The sequence below is a fragment of the Lolium rigidum genome, chromosome 7 (assembly GCF_022539505.1).
Source record: "Lolium rigidum isolate FL_2022 chromosome 7, APGP_CSIRO_Lrig_0.1, whole genome shotgun sequence".
Lineage (NCBI taxonomy): Eukaryota > Viridiplantae > Streptophyta > Magnoliopsida > Poales > Poaceae > Lolium > Lolium rigidum.
The window spans coordinates 94,403,367-94,416,772 of NC_061514.1; the positions used below are offsets into that span (position 1 = coordinate 94,403,367).

A 13,406-nucleotide genomic window follows, 5' to 3' on the forward strand; every position below is an offset into this window, starting at 1 on the left:
CGCTTCACTCCCCGGCAACGGCGCTAGAAAATAGTCTTGATGACCCACAAGTATAGGGGGTGTATCGTAGTACTTTCGATGAATAAGAGTGTCGAACCCAACGAGGAGCAAAAGGTGTTGATGAGCAGTTTTGATCGAGGATTCACTATAAACACTAGCAAACAAGTTTGCAGGGATATTTGGTATTGCAGATAAATAAAGTACGAGTAAATAAAATGCAGTAGTAATAATTACAGCGAGTGGCCCAATCCTTTCTGTAGCAAAGGACAAGCCGGTTGTTTTACTTATGATGACCAAGCGTTCGTGAGGACACACGGGAATTTCGTCAAGTGCTTTTGCTTCACATAGCTAAATAATCTTTAATGGTTTGGTAAGTGTTGTGTGGGTGAACCTATGCTAATGCACTACCCCATACTTGGACTAATACATACTTGTGATTATACCTCTTGCAAGCATCCGCAAATACAAGAAAGTAATTAAGATAAATCTAACCATAGCCTTAAACTTTGAGATCACACTCCCTCGTGCACCGGTTTCCTAACGGGGGTTTGGGTTTCTGTCGCTCCCGCAACCCCACAATTAGTAGCCAAATACACGATGCATTCCCCTAGGCCCATAAAGGTAAAGTATCATGTTGTAGACGTTCACATGACACCGCTAGAAGAATAGCACCACAACTTAAATATCAAATCATTGCATATTACTCAACATAGTTCCACTACTAATAGCATGACTTCTCCCATGTCCTCAAGAACTAAACGAACTACTCAAGAGACATCATATGGATCATAATCAGAGGTGAAATGATGAATAACAATGTGGACATAAACCTTAATTAAATGGTTTCACTCAATGGCATCAACTGCAAGGAGTAATCAACACCGGAAAAGTTTTCCCTATGAACTAGACAAGTATCAAACCCAAGATGTTACAGCGGGATGGCGTGGAGATGGCGGTGATGATGGTACTGGTGGTGGAGATGATGGTGATAATGATCCCGATGAAGTCCAGCTCGATGGCGGTGACGATGGAGACGATTTCCCCCTCCAGGAGGAAATTTTCCCGGCAGAATTATGCCTGCCGGAGAGCTTTTCTCTCTGTCTGGTTCTCCACCCCGTAGCGGCGGCGGAATATTTCTCTGGTCTCTCCCTCGATCTTAGGTTTCTTGGGGGGCTGAAATACGCGAGGGGGCGTCGTCAGAAGTGGACAAGGGCGCCCAGACCATGCCTAGGCATGGCCAAGGCCTAGCCCGCGCCTAGGGGTGGTCTAGCCCCCTCAAGGCCCAGCTCTGCCTCCCCTTCTGGCTTTCTCCGTCATCTGGAAAAATAGAATTTCCCGTATATTTTCTGGGAATTGTTGGTCTTCCGAAATATGGTGTCTTGACGGTCTTTTTTTCCAGCAGATTCCTGGCTCCAACGGTTAATTCTCCAATAATCATCAAACATGCAAAAATAGATGAAATGACATAAGTATCACCTCTAAATATGAAATATATCGATGAATAACAGTAAATTATGATATAGAATAGTGATACAAATTGGACGTATCACACACTTCTGTCCTTGGAGCTGCCCCCGGTCTTGCAGAAGACTCCCAAGAGTCGTTTAGAGTGCAAATGGTAGAGGCCACGTGATGGAATTGTCAAAATCAATTCTGATGGTGCCTTGGCTGCCTAAGATGGAGTTGCGGGAGGAGGAGTCGCCCGAGAACGTAATGGTTTCATTGGCGCATGACTCATGAATGTCATCTAAGATAGGAGAGATCGACGAGCCATCACTACTTTCCAGCTTCCAAATACAAATGATCTCACAACAATCAGTCTCAAAAATAACCTTACATAACCGCCCCCCCCCCCCCCCCCCCCCACACACACACACAAACATCACCGCATCCCGGAGTGCATATGCTTCGATCATCCGGGGATCTGATAGCCCATGGTACACCTTGAACCATGCTTGAATTTGTTTGTTTTAGTTTATATTTAGTGGGTCGTTTGAAAAATGTTGTGGCTCACAATTGTGCCAAGTTTGCTTTCACAAATAGGACGCCAGACGATTTGGCTGACAGTTTGCCTCCAACTTTTAGTTCACGACATTTTTCTTTAAAGATAGTATCCTTTATTACTCAATGAGAGTCGAATATTTTACAAGCTGAGGCCTTAGATAGTTCGTAGGTTCATCTATCTAGGAGGAGCCATTGGTATGCCTAGCTAGTTCATCTGTTGCCCCATTAGCTTCTCTTGAGCAGTGATGAATGTTACTATTACAAACTCATTAGCTAATCTTACACACTCAAGTAAAATTACCGCTGCTGGGCCTAGAAAAGGTTCAACACTACTCATTGCTTCGACTATCATCAAACTATGCGAGTTCACCACAATACGGTTGCATTGTTTGTTGGTTAATAATGCTCGGCGATTTACATTAAAAAAAATAGAACGGAGAAATAAGAACGCACTCGTCTATTTTATCATGTCGCAGCAGGCCCGTGAGCTGCCAACTCTCTTAACTAGTAGTAGGCCAATTTGCTCGTCTGTTAGCCCATTATTACATCGTGCCCTAAACCAAAGCCCATTTCACACCTCAATCTGGTTCGTCTGAATTTCGAAACAGAGAGACACACTCGCTCACTCTGCTTGCCAAGTCCCAACTCCGCCGCAGCCGCCCACCGGAGTCGGAGATGAAGAAGATCTTCGGCGCCAAGAAGAACAAGGAACCGCCCCCGTCAATTCAGGATGCCACAAATCAGGTCAGTCCCCCTCCCCTTCCCTCCTCTTCACCCACAATTGGTTCACTCCTCCTCAAACCCCCGGAATCCAATGCTGCTCTGTTCTGATTGTTTGGGCAGATAAACAAGAGGGGCGAGAGCGTGGACGAGAAGATCAGGAAGCTGGACGAGGAGCTGGCCAGGTACAAGGAGCAGATCCGTCGGACCCGGCCGGGGCCCTCGCAGGACGCCATCAAGGCCCGCGCCGTCAGGCTCCTCAAGCACAAGCGCATGTACGAGGAGCAGCGAACCGTGCTCTACAACCAGACCTACAACCTCGACCAGGTCGGGTTCGCCGCCGACGGCCTCAAGGACGCCCAGCAGACTGTACGTGTCGCCTATGCTGCTGTACCTTCTGAAGTTTTGTCCAGTACAGTGTTCAGAATGTCAAATGATTATGATCTATTGCTTGATTGTTCAGATGAATGCGATGAAGGCGGCGAATAAGGAGCTCAAGGGGATGATGAAAACTGTCAAGATCGAGGACATCGATGTATGTCATTTTCGATTTAGTTGTTGTACCATGTATGGTCAGTTGGGTTTTGTGCTGCTACCATTTTAGTATTCCCTCTATCCCTCTAAGTTTGTGTCAACTGTCAGCAGCTCTCCAATGTGCCACTATATCAGTTATTGACTTGCAAAGTTCCAAGCCATATAGCTCAATAATATATCCGAGTGCTGGGCAATGAAAAGTACTAGTAGGCCAACTGTCAATATGGTATATCAGAAACATAGGACTTACTTGATTTAGAGTCCATCCTTGCGATTGGCTAATTTAGGACCGCAATTTCTAGCACTATCCATGAGTTACATGAAGAACAATACAACAAAAGGACTTTAGCCATCTGTTTCCTAGGTCAGCACAGTTTTTTTTAATCAGAAACTACCTTTGTGTATCCTTCATGCTGCAACGGTGCTACCAATTACCATGCATAGGATGTGATCAAAGAGCCATAGTATGGCCATACCAAAGTTTGGTAACCATCCGAATAAGGTAGAGTTTGTCAGTGGGATGTACAACTAAAATGACTTTATGAACCGCCTTAGATATTGTCTTTCAGTGTTGCTGTTAATCTACCTTCTTCAGTTGCTGGTAACAGAACTTCCTTTACTCTGAACTGTCATTTATAGAATATGCAAGATGAAATGACGGATTTGATGGACGTGAGCAACGAAATACAAGAATCTCTCGGTAGAAGCTACAATATCCCGGATGACGTTGATGAGGAAGAGCTAATGGGAGGTATGGAGGCTGTATTTTTAACTAGACAATACTGTGGCATCAATGTAGTCCTGCTGCTCTTTTGGTGGTTGGCCTTTCCTCCCTGCAGTATTGCTGTTCATGGATGGTTATGGATTATAACATAGCTCTGTGCCAGAACTCATAAATAGCATAGGTTTATTTTTTAATTATCGTGAAGCCAAGCATGTACATATCTTCTTGGGGCCATTGTCATTGCAGAGTTGGGTATTGTTCTCTATTTACCATCCTCGATCCTCCATCCTCACTTCCTTTTTTGTACTGAATGTTGTAGAGCTGGATGCTCTAGAAGCTGATATGGAGTTCGAGTCTGCTGCAGTCCCATCATATCTTCAGCCAGATGAGGAACCTGATCTTAACCTGCCCGCTGCACCGTCTTATCCTACAGCAGTTCCACTAAACAGACACCAGGTAAGTGAATTCCATTTGCATCTACCATGTCACACTAGATTTTTTTTCCCAACAGACTACATTCTTAACTTAATTGTCAAGAAAACATGCTTAACTTCGGTTAGTGTAAGCAAATAGCTAAGTGATCAAGGGAGAATAGATCAGCAGAAAACAGTTTGCACAGCATCCTGAAATTCTGGTGTTTCTTTCCTTGTGGTGATGGATCAAAACTACAAGGATGCATGGCCTCTGAAATCTGAAAATATCATTCAGCATCTATTAAGACTCCATGCCTGAGTTTCTTGCACCTGTCATTTCTGATGTGATACCTGGTAGGAAAATGTTGCATGGTTTACTATGGTTGATTTTGTCGTTTGTGATTTGATACCTAGTAGGACAAAGTTGCAAGCGACCATGTTCATTTCCCATGAACAATTTAATGATGTATCATTTTTTTTATCTGGTGCAGGAGGATGAGCTAGGAATGCCAGCAGTACCTCGAGCATCGCTCCGTAGTTAGAAAGTGTCTTCTGTACCTTGTTCTTATTGTTACCTTGTTGTTAATGTGAAGTTGAGTTCTGCTATGAGCAATCCCTCCGTGTAAGCCACTTGTACTGCCTCTGATGATGCTTAAGTTGTCACGCTGACTGTGTCCGTGATGCTTGGTTAACTTTGGTTATTCGTAAGTTGTCGAAAGAAGATAAGTTGTTGAAAAATAGTACTCTAGTTTTTTGAAACAAACAAAAAGAGATAAACACAGGGGCTACAGAGTGCACTGTCCCGATCATTCTATTTTCCGTGCATGTTTTCCCCCATTTGTAACAAAAATTTATGCAAGATAAGTATGAAGTCTGAAGACGAGGAGGCAGAAATATCTTCAGAATGCTACAAAAATTAGGTCCCCTGTAGTGACTCACTCTTTGAGGCAGACGGAATATAGGAGGATGACACCACATGGCCCAAGTGTTATCCAAAAACAGGACTCACTCGTAGAGCAGTATATAAGTAGGCCCTGCTTAGCCTGGTCGTCAGGCTAACAGCAAAACAAGCCACCACAACCTCGTATTATAGATCAGGATCAGGTTAACTCCAAGATGCAGGCTGCCATTGCTTCGCCAGCCGTGCTGCCTTTCGCTGCAAGTGTGAGTTGCATCAGGCCAGCAGCGAGGAGGAGGAACACCATCGTCGCCGGCACGAGGAAGATGCCACGCAGCGGCGTTTGTGCGCCTGCCGCCACGGGGCCCGCGGAAGTGGACTACAGCTCCAACGTCTCGTACGTCCCCTCATTCGCTCTTGACTAGATAGATATTTTGGTGAGCTTGAACTGAACTAAACTGAACTGATGTTGACCTGGTTGTGCAATGCGAGAGGTGCAGGGTGTTCCCAATGGAGGCGTGCGACCTGGTCGGTGGCGAGGCGTGCGAGGCGGCGGAGATGTATCCGGAGACCAAGCTTGGCGGCAGCTCTGCCGTTGATGTTGCTGGAAGCAGGGTGCGGGAGGAGGAAGTGGAGCGGGAGTACCTGGCCTACGACGAGCCTAAAACGTAAGCACCCGATCGATGCGTATCAGTTAAAGTCTTACAGACTTGTGAATAAAAAAACAGGAGTGTGCGTCTACAGTTCCTGAATGTAAAAATCCATATATCTTGGTATGCCCTACTGCCCTTTTGAAGCTGCTGGACACATGAATGGATATGTTGCAAGGAGAAGTATAGACAATACCTGAAAGATCAAACATGCAATTTGGTACTGTAGAATACACGGTTGGCGTGAGAGAGCTGAGCAGGTAGGTAGGTGAGAGCGAGCTGAGCAGGTAGGTTCCGCCTCTGTCGCCGCCGTCGTCGGGGCGCCGCGCCGGCGTTGCACCTTCCCCCACCATGGACTCCACCGCCTCGCACCCGCCCGGCTTCTCGCTTCGTTGGGTCTCGGAGGGGAGCCCCGAGTCCGTCTCGTCGGTGTCTCCGCGGCGCCATGACCATGTTTCTGGCCTCGGCATCTCGTCGGCGTCGTCCGGCGGGAGTGTTGCGCCGAGGCCGGACGAGGGGGACCAAGTCCTGCCGGAGGGGAGAGCACGCGTCCAGGACCGCCTGGCCTGGGAGCTACCTAAGCCTTCCAAAGGCAAGAGGTGGACAAGGAGGTTGGAGACGAGAGCTGCGGCAGGGACGGCCGGTTGGGGAGCGGCGGCGCAGGAGATGCGCGGGCTCTGCTTCCGCTGCTACCTGCCGGGCCACCGTAAACGAGACTGCACCAACGCCGAGGTCTGCATGCGTTGCTGGCAGAAGGGTCACCCAGCCATGGAGTGCAAGCGCCCGCGCTCTCCGTCGTCGGAGGAGGAGCTCCGTCAGCTGGCGCTCGCCAAGCTCGCCAGGCACAGGTCGCCGGAGGGGTTGCGGCCTGGCGCAGGCGTCCAGGGTGTGAGGGACCGGCGGGCGGCGTCGCCCCCCCCTTCCGCCTCCGCCCCCGCCGCCGGAGTTCCCGCAGGCGCCGCCCCCTCCACCTCTGCCGCCGCTTGCTGCCTCAAAGCTGCCCCCCATGGAGGCTTGGCCGCCGCTCGCGGTGGAGCCGTTCGTACCTGCGTGTGTGCCCAGTCTGGCCGAGGCTGCTGGGCCGCCGCTGCTGTGCGTCATCAGGAGGACGGCGGCCATGTGTGACCTGGAGCAGAGGCTCCAGCTCGCCATGGTCGCCACCGTCGGTGGGCGGAGGCCTGCGGTGTCGTGCGAGCAGGTGGCGGCGGCTGCGCTGGCGCGGGGTGCCAGAGGGCGCGGTGTCGGTTCACATCTTTGCTCCTGAGGATTTTCTGGTGGTTTGTGAGTCGTTGGAGTTGAGGGAGCACATTGCGGCCATGCCGGCAGTCCTGGTCGCCGGCGCGCCTTTGTCTTTCCGGCCTTGGAACCGGCAAGCGCAGGCGGCCATGGTGCCTATGTCGCGCAAGGTTACGCTGCTGCTGGAAGGGCTCCCTCCGCATGCATGGGACACTTCCGTGGTTGAGGATGTGCTCGGCAAGAGCTGCGCGGTGGACGCCGTCGCGCCGGAGACGAAGGAGCGCACTGATTTGTCCCTGTTCAAGCTCACCGCTTGGACATCGGACCTTGAGGCCATCCCGGTGGTGCGTTTGTTGGCGATCCCCGAGCCAGTGCCCGGAGGAGGTGCGCGCGCTGCTCCTGCGAGGACGGCGGCGGCGGTTGTTCGTGGAGCGGGACCTGCCTCGCAAGAGATCAAGACGTTACAATATCGGATCCTTGTGCACTTGGTTCGGGTGGAGGAGGATTCATCTCAGTCGGCCGGGGAGCTTCAAGGTCACGGTGATGGCCGCGGGCAGGATGGGCCGAGGGAGTTTGGGGGAGATGGCGGAGGAGGAAGCGGCGGGAGAGCTGGAGAGGGTTCTCGCAGAGTCTCCAGGGACTTGGCCTGGCGGCGCGGCGTGCCGGATCATCGGCGTGGGCCTGGAGGTCTTTCCTCGGTGGCGGCTGGCGTTGGGTTCAGGGCCGCGCCGGCACCGGCGCCGGAGAAGAGGTGGACGCTGCCAGGGGTGGGAAGCCCGGCGCCGCTCACCATTCAAACTGCGGGAGTCCGTCAACATGTGCGGCAAGCCACGACAGCGGCTGAGCGAGTGCAGCCTGACAAAGCCACTTTGGCTGCAGAGTTGGCTGGCAAAGCGCCTTTGACCGTGGTGGAGGATCAGGCGAAGAGGAGAGGGGAGGGTGAGGACAAGCTGCTGGGGCCAAGTCTCCCTGTGCATGCATGTGCGGCGATTCAGCCGTTGGTTAGGGGAGACGTGGCGGATCCTGAGCCGCGGGAGAAGGGTGTGGACCAGGTGGTGTGGGCAGACGCGCCGGAGTCGTTGCCTGTGGTGGATCCCGAGGCCTGCGAGCCTATCGAGCCGCGGCTTGCAGACAGTGTGGAACAGGTGAATAGGAGATCCGTGTCCCCGTCTGTCTCGTTGAGGGGGTCCACTTCTGGGGCTTCTGTTGCGGTTGCGGTGGAGAAGGAGTCTGGAAGGGGCACGTCGACGGAGTTGGGCGGGAGAGCGGGTGTCTTTCGAGACGGATCAAAAGAGTTTATATGTGTGTCGATTTCTGAGCACGTGAACAGCGGCAAAGGTCAGTCGAGCGAGGCTCAGACTAGCACGCCGGGGCAGCGGATGGCTGGCGCTAGCGGCACCGAGTTGGGGGAGGAGTCGGACGTGAGCTTGAGCTACACTGGACCGAACAGCGCGATGCAATTGGTGCCCAGGGGCCTAGGGCGTCAGTTGGAGGAAGAGGCGAAAACTACTGAGGTGACTCAGCGTGAGGAGTCACCAATTGTGGAGGTGACCCGTGTCCAGGGACCAGATGCGGCTGGGGTTGTGCTCGACAGGGAGGGGCTGGAGCTAGCTAGGATCAAGAGATTCTGCTCCTCCATCCTCAAAACCCTAGCGCCGCCTTTACTGAGTGAGTTTGAAAGGGCCTCGGGGCTAAGGGCAGATGCGGAACCATTCACCCCTAAGAGAGTGACCAGGAGGTCTGCTGCTGAGAGGGCCGGCACACAGGCCAAGATAGCATCGGCGGCTGAGAGTACGTTGCTCAAGGCCTTGGGATTCTGCCCGGAGAACCTTGCAGTCAGTGACGATGATCTCAGACGCTTCAAGGAGTACTTCGATTCACCGGTCAGGGATGAGCAGCTGAGGGTCCTTGCGGCCATCTTTGGCAAGGAGCTCCCCACGAGTTTCGAGAGAGAGGGGCACTGCATGAGGGCAGTGGCAGCGCACTGAGGTGCAGAGGCTGGAGGAGTTTAGATAGGCTGTCTTTATGGATTGTCTTTTTGAGATTCTATGCTGGAACGTTCGAGGTCTGAACGACCCAGCCAAGAGAGATGCGGTGCGTGAGTTTGTAGCTAGTCTTAGAGTTAGCATTGTGTGCCTCCAGGAGACGAGGCTGAATGTTATGGATGACTTCTTAGTTATGTAATGTTTGGGACCATCGTTTGATGGTTATGTGTATGTGCCTGCTTCGGAGACGAGAGGGGGGATCCTCCTGGCCTGGAACAGATCCGTTGTAAATATTGAGCGGGTGAGTTACGATTCCCATGCGATTACTGGGGAGGTGGTGCCTAGAGACAACAATAGATGGTGGATCACCACTGTCTATGGGCCGCAAACGCATGAGGATAAGAGAGCTTTCTTACACGAGCTTGCGGAGAGGAGGGGTTTATGCCCAGGGCCGTGGTGTTTACTCGGAGACTTCAACATGATCCTTTATGCGGAGGAGAAAAATAACGATCGTCTTGATAGACGCATCATGTCGAGCTTTAGGCACTTCGTTCAGGAGCATGAGATCAAGGATCTCTACCTGCACGGCAGGCGTTTCACCTGGAGTAATGAGAGAGAGGCGCCAACCCTCACGCGTATTGATAGGGCTTTAGTTTCGGTGGATTGGGACCTCATGCACCCGGACGCGATGCTGCAGGCTTTGTCTTCATCGGTCTCAGACCATGCCCCGATACACCTCTCGTTGAGTGCGGCTTTTAGGCCAAAGAGAAGGTTCAAATTTGAAGCCTTCTGGCTAAATCTGGAGGGGTTCGATGTAGCCTTGAGAGAAGCTTGGGTTTGTGATCCCGGCATTGTAGACCCCTTCAGACGTCTGGACGCTCTGTTCAGGAACGCGGCGGAATACTTCCAAGCGTGGGGAGAGAGGAAAGTTGGGAACATCAAACTCAAGATTGCCATGGCCAATACCTTGATCCTAAGGTTTGATGTGGCGCAAGAGTCGCGAACGCTCTCACATGCGGAGGCATGGCTTAGAAGAGTGCTAAAGCAGGTGGTGTTGAGTCTGGCGTCCCTTGAGCGTACCATTGCGAGGCAAAGGTCGAGAATACGTTGGCTCCGGGAGGGAGATGCAAACACCAAACTTTTTCATGTGGTGGCGAATGGGAGGAGAACCAAGAATTATATTGCTGCGGTGAGAGTGGGGGAGGAGATGGTGACCACACAAGAGCGCAAAAATGAGGTGTTCACAGAGGAGTATGTGAGGCTACTAGGAGGCATCCAAAATAGACAGTTCACCATTAACTTGGAGGAGATAGACATTCCAGTCATGGACCTGAGTGAGTTAGACCATATGTTTACCGAGGAGGAAGTTTGGGGCACCATCCGTGAGATGCCGAGTGATAGGGCGCCGGGGCCAGATGGCTTCACCAGAGCTTTTTACCAGAGAGCGTGGCCTATCATAAAGGGAGATATCCGGGGCTTATGAGACTGCCGAGTGGGAGATGGCAGAGGCTTCGCCAGGCTGAACAGAGCGCTTATCACCTTGATCCCAAAGAAACCTGAGGCTATTGAGACTAAGGACTACAGACCGATAAGCCTTGTACATAGTTTTGCGAAGCTCTTTTCAAAGATTGTCGCAAACCGCTTGCGCACGAGGCTGGGGGAGATTGTGAGTATGAATCAGTCAGCATTCATCAAACACCGGAGCTTACATGATAACTTTGTGCTGGTGAGGCAAGTGGCCAGGAAGATCAACACGAGGAGGCAGACCGGAGTGCTTCTAAAGCTCGACATAGCGCGTGCTTTTGACTCCATCTCTTGGAGTTTCCTTTTTGAGGTGCTTAGAAAAATGGGGTTTGGATTGCACTGCTGCTTTATACGGCGAACATGAGGGTGATGGTTAACGGAGTGCCGGGAGAACGCATCTTGCATGGGCGTGGCTTGAGACAGGGGGACCCCACATCTCCTATGTTGTTTGTGGCGGCCATGGAAGTCCTGTCTAGAATGGTGATCAAGGCGGTGGAAGTGGAGTTATTTGAGAGTTTGGCTTCCATATCTCCCTTACAGAGGATTTCAGTTTACGCGGATGATGTTGTGCTGTTCCTCAAACCGGAGGAGAAGGAGCTATGGGCGGTGAAGCACCTGTTGAGTATTTTTGGAGAGGCCTCGGGGATGCACGTAAACTTTGGGAAGACTACGGCCACGATGATCCGAGGCACGCCAATGGAGGACGAGAGGACGGCGAGGATCCTTGGCTGTGAGTTGGCGCCATTCCCTATACGATACCTGGGCCTTCAACTTGCACTTCGGCCCCTAACTAGGGCGGAGTGGCAACCGCTACTGGACCAGATGGTCAAGAGTGTACCGGCATGGCAGAGGGGGATCGTTAGTAGAGAAGGGAGGCTGGTTCTGATAAACTCGGTGGTAACGGCTAGAGCGGTTCATCAAATGGTGGTTGCGGATGCGCCAATGTGGCTGCTGGAGGAGATAAACAAATGGATGAGAGCTTTCTTCTGGGCTGGTGGGGGTGAAGTCCGTGGTGGACAGTGTCTAGTGGCTTGGAGTAGTATATGTAAGCCCAGGGAGTTCGGAGGTTTGGGAGTTAAGGACCTCAAACTGCAAGGGCTTGCCCTTAGAGTGAGGTGGCACTGGCTGAGACGCACGGATCAGGAAAGGCCGTGGCAAGGTCTTCCGGGGCTGAAGGACCCCGAAGCGGAGGGGGTGTTCCAAAGCCTGGCACGCTTTGTTTTGGGAGACGGGCGTCTTACCTTCTTCTGGAGGGATAGATGGATCGATGGATATACGGCGGAAGAGTTGGCCCCGGATGTGTTTGCCATGGTTCCAACTAGGAGAAAGAACACCCGGCGGGTGGCGGAGGCGTTGCGGGATGATGGCTGGATAGATGACATACATGGTGAGATGACGGTGGAGCTATGGATGCAATGCATGAGACTGTGGGAGGCCGTGGAAATGGTGGAGAAAGACGTCACGAGTCCGGATCGTATTGAGTGGAAGGGTGCGGAATCGGACATCTACACGGCGAGAGGCACATATAGGATGCTTTGTCTCGGGAGTGCCCGCTGGAGTATGAGTGAACCGGTATGGGGATCCTTCTCACCCATGAAGTGCAAGATGTTCGCCTGGCTGGCGTTAAAGTATAGGCTTTGGACCTCGGACAGAAGAGCGCGGCATGGGCTCCAGGAGCACCCCGATGCGTGCTACACATGTCTGCAAGAGGAGGACAATGTGGACCATATTCTAGTACGATGCCCGTATGCAAGACAGGTGTGGTGCAGGGTGCTGCATAGTGCGGATCTGAGGATGGTGGATCCGGGTTTCGCTGGGAGCTTACAGCGTTGGTGGACGGAGGCCCGCAAACGGGTAAGGAAGGTCGACAGGAAGCGCTTTGACTCCATAGTTATCTGCACGGCATGGACGATCTGGAAGCAGAGAAACGCGAGGGCTTTTGACAATGTCAGGGAGCAGAGGACAGTGGCCCAAATGGTGGTAGCGATCAGGCAGGAGTTCCATCTTTGGGAGAGGGCGAGGAGAGGAGGGAGGCTAGATATAGCGCGAGAGTAGGCCTAGGCGGAGGGGGCAGCGTGTGTGTGTTCAGCACTGGTGTGCTTTCTTGTAAATTGTTTGTGCTCTTCCTTCTATAAAGATAAGGCACGCTGCGCGTGCTCTCGAAAAAAAAAAGTTCCTGAATGTAAGAATTAAGTAGCGGAATGAACTTATAAGCTAAATGATCATGGAAATAATGCAGGGTGTTCCCGGGTGAGGCGTGCGACGATCTGGGCGGCGAGTTCTGCGAGGCGCCTTACCAGACCGGTGTCTCCAAGGAATGAAGTCGTAGGAGCTCCTCAGTCCTCTTCTAGTAGGTGGTGATATGTGAAGCTTGTGTAGACCAAAACATACTAGTGCAAGATTGAAACCTGAAAGCAGAGATGTACAGCAGTACTTGTGAATAAGTAACAAAACAATTTATGTACATGGAGTCATGGAAGAAATGCAGCCACATTTGTCAGTCACATTTGTTCGTCTTGATTCCCAGCTCTGTTTCATTTGATTGTAGGGTTTTCATATATTTTTGGAATGATTTGGTTTCTTTGAATTGTCCAATTTTTCATAAGAATGTTTTTTTTTCAACCTCGAAAAATAAGAATGTTTTTGAAGGATTTTTTTCTTATTGAGGATCATATACAGAAAGCTAAGAGGCAGAAGCAGATTAAGTCATGTGTTGCC

General features: G+C 51.5%; 2 protein-coding genes across 2 annotated transcripts; both read left to right on the top strand.

The window, feature by feature from the left end:
• The first annotated feature begins 2,679 nt into the window (after positions 1–2,679).
• On the top strand, positions 2,680–5,064 carry LOC124674352 (vacuolar protein sorting-associated protein 60.2-like). Its single transcript, XM_047210390.1, has 6 exons — positions 2,680–2,748; positions 2,848–3,093; positions 3,188–3,259; positions 3,898–4,009; positions 4,302–4,438; positions 4,887–5,064. Exons 1-6 carry the CDS (start codon positions 2,680–2,682, stop codon positions 4,935–4,937), a joined length of 687 nt encoding a protein of 228 aa, XP_047066346.1. The 3' UTR covers positions 4,938–5,064.
• Positions 5,065–5,428: 364 nt separating this feature from the next.
• LOC124674353 (light-regulated protein, chloroplastic-like) lies at positions 5,429–13,192 on the top strand. Its single transcript, XM_047210391.1, has 3 exons — positions 5,429–5,690; positions 5,794–5,961; positions 12,928–13,192. Exons 1-3 carry the CDS (start codon positions 5,512–5,514, stop codon positions 13,007–13,009), a joined length of 429 nt encoding a protein of 142 aa, XP_047066347.1. The 5' UTR covers positions 5,429–5,511; the 3' UTR covers positions 13,010–13,192.
• The last annotated feature ends 214 nt before the right edge of the window (positions 13,193–13,406 follow it).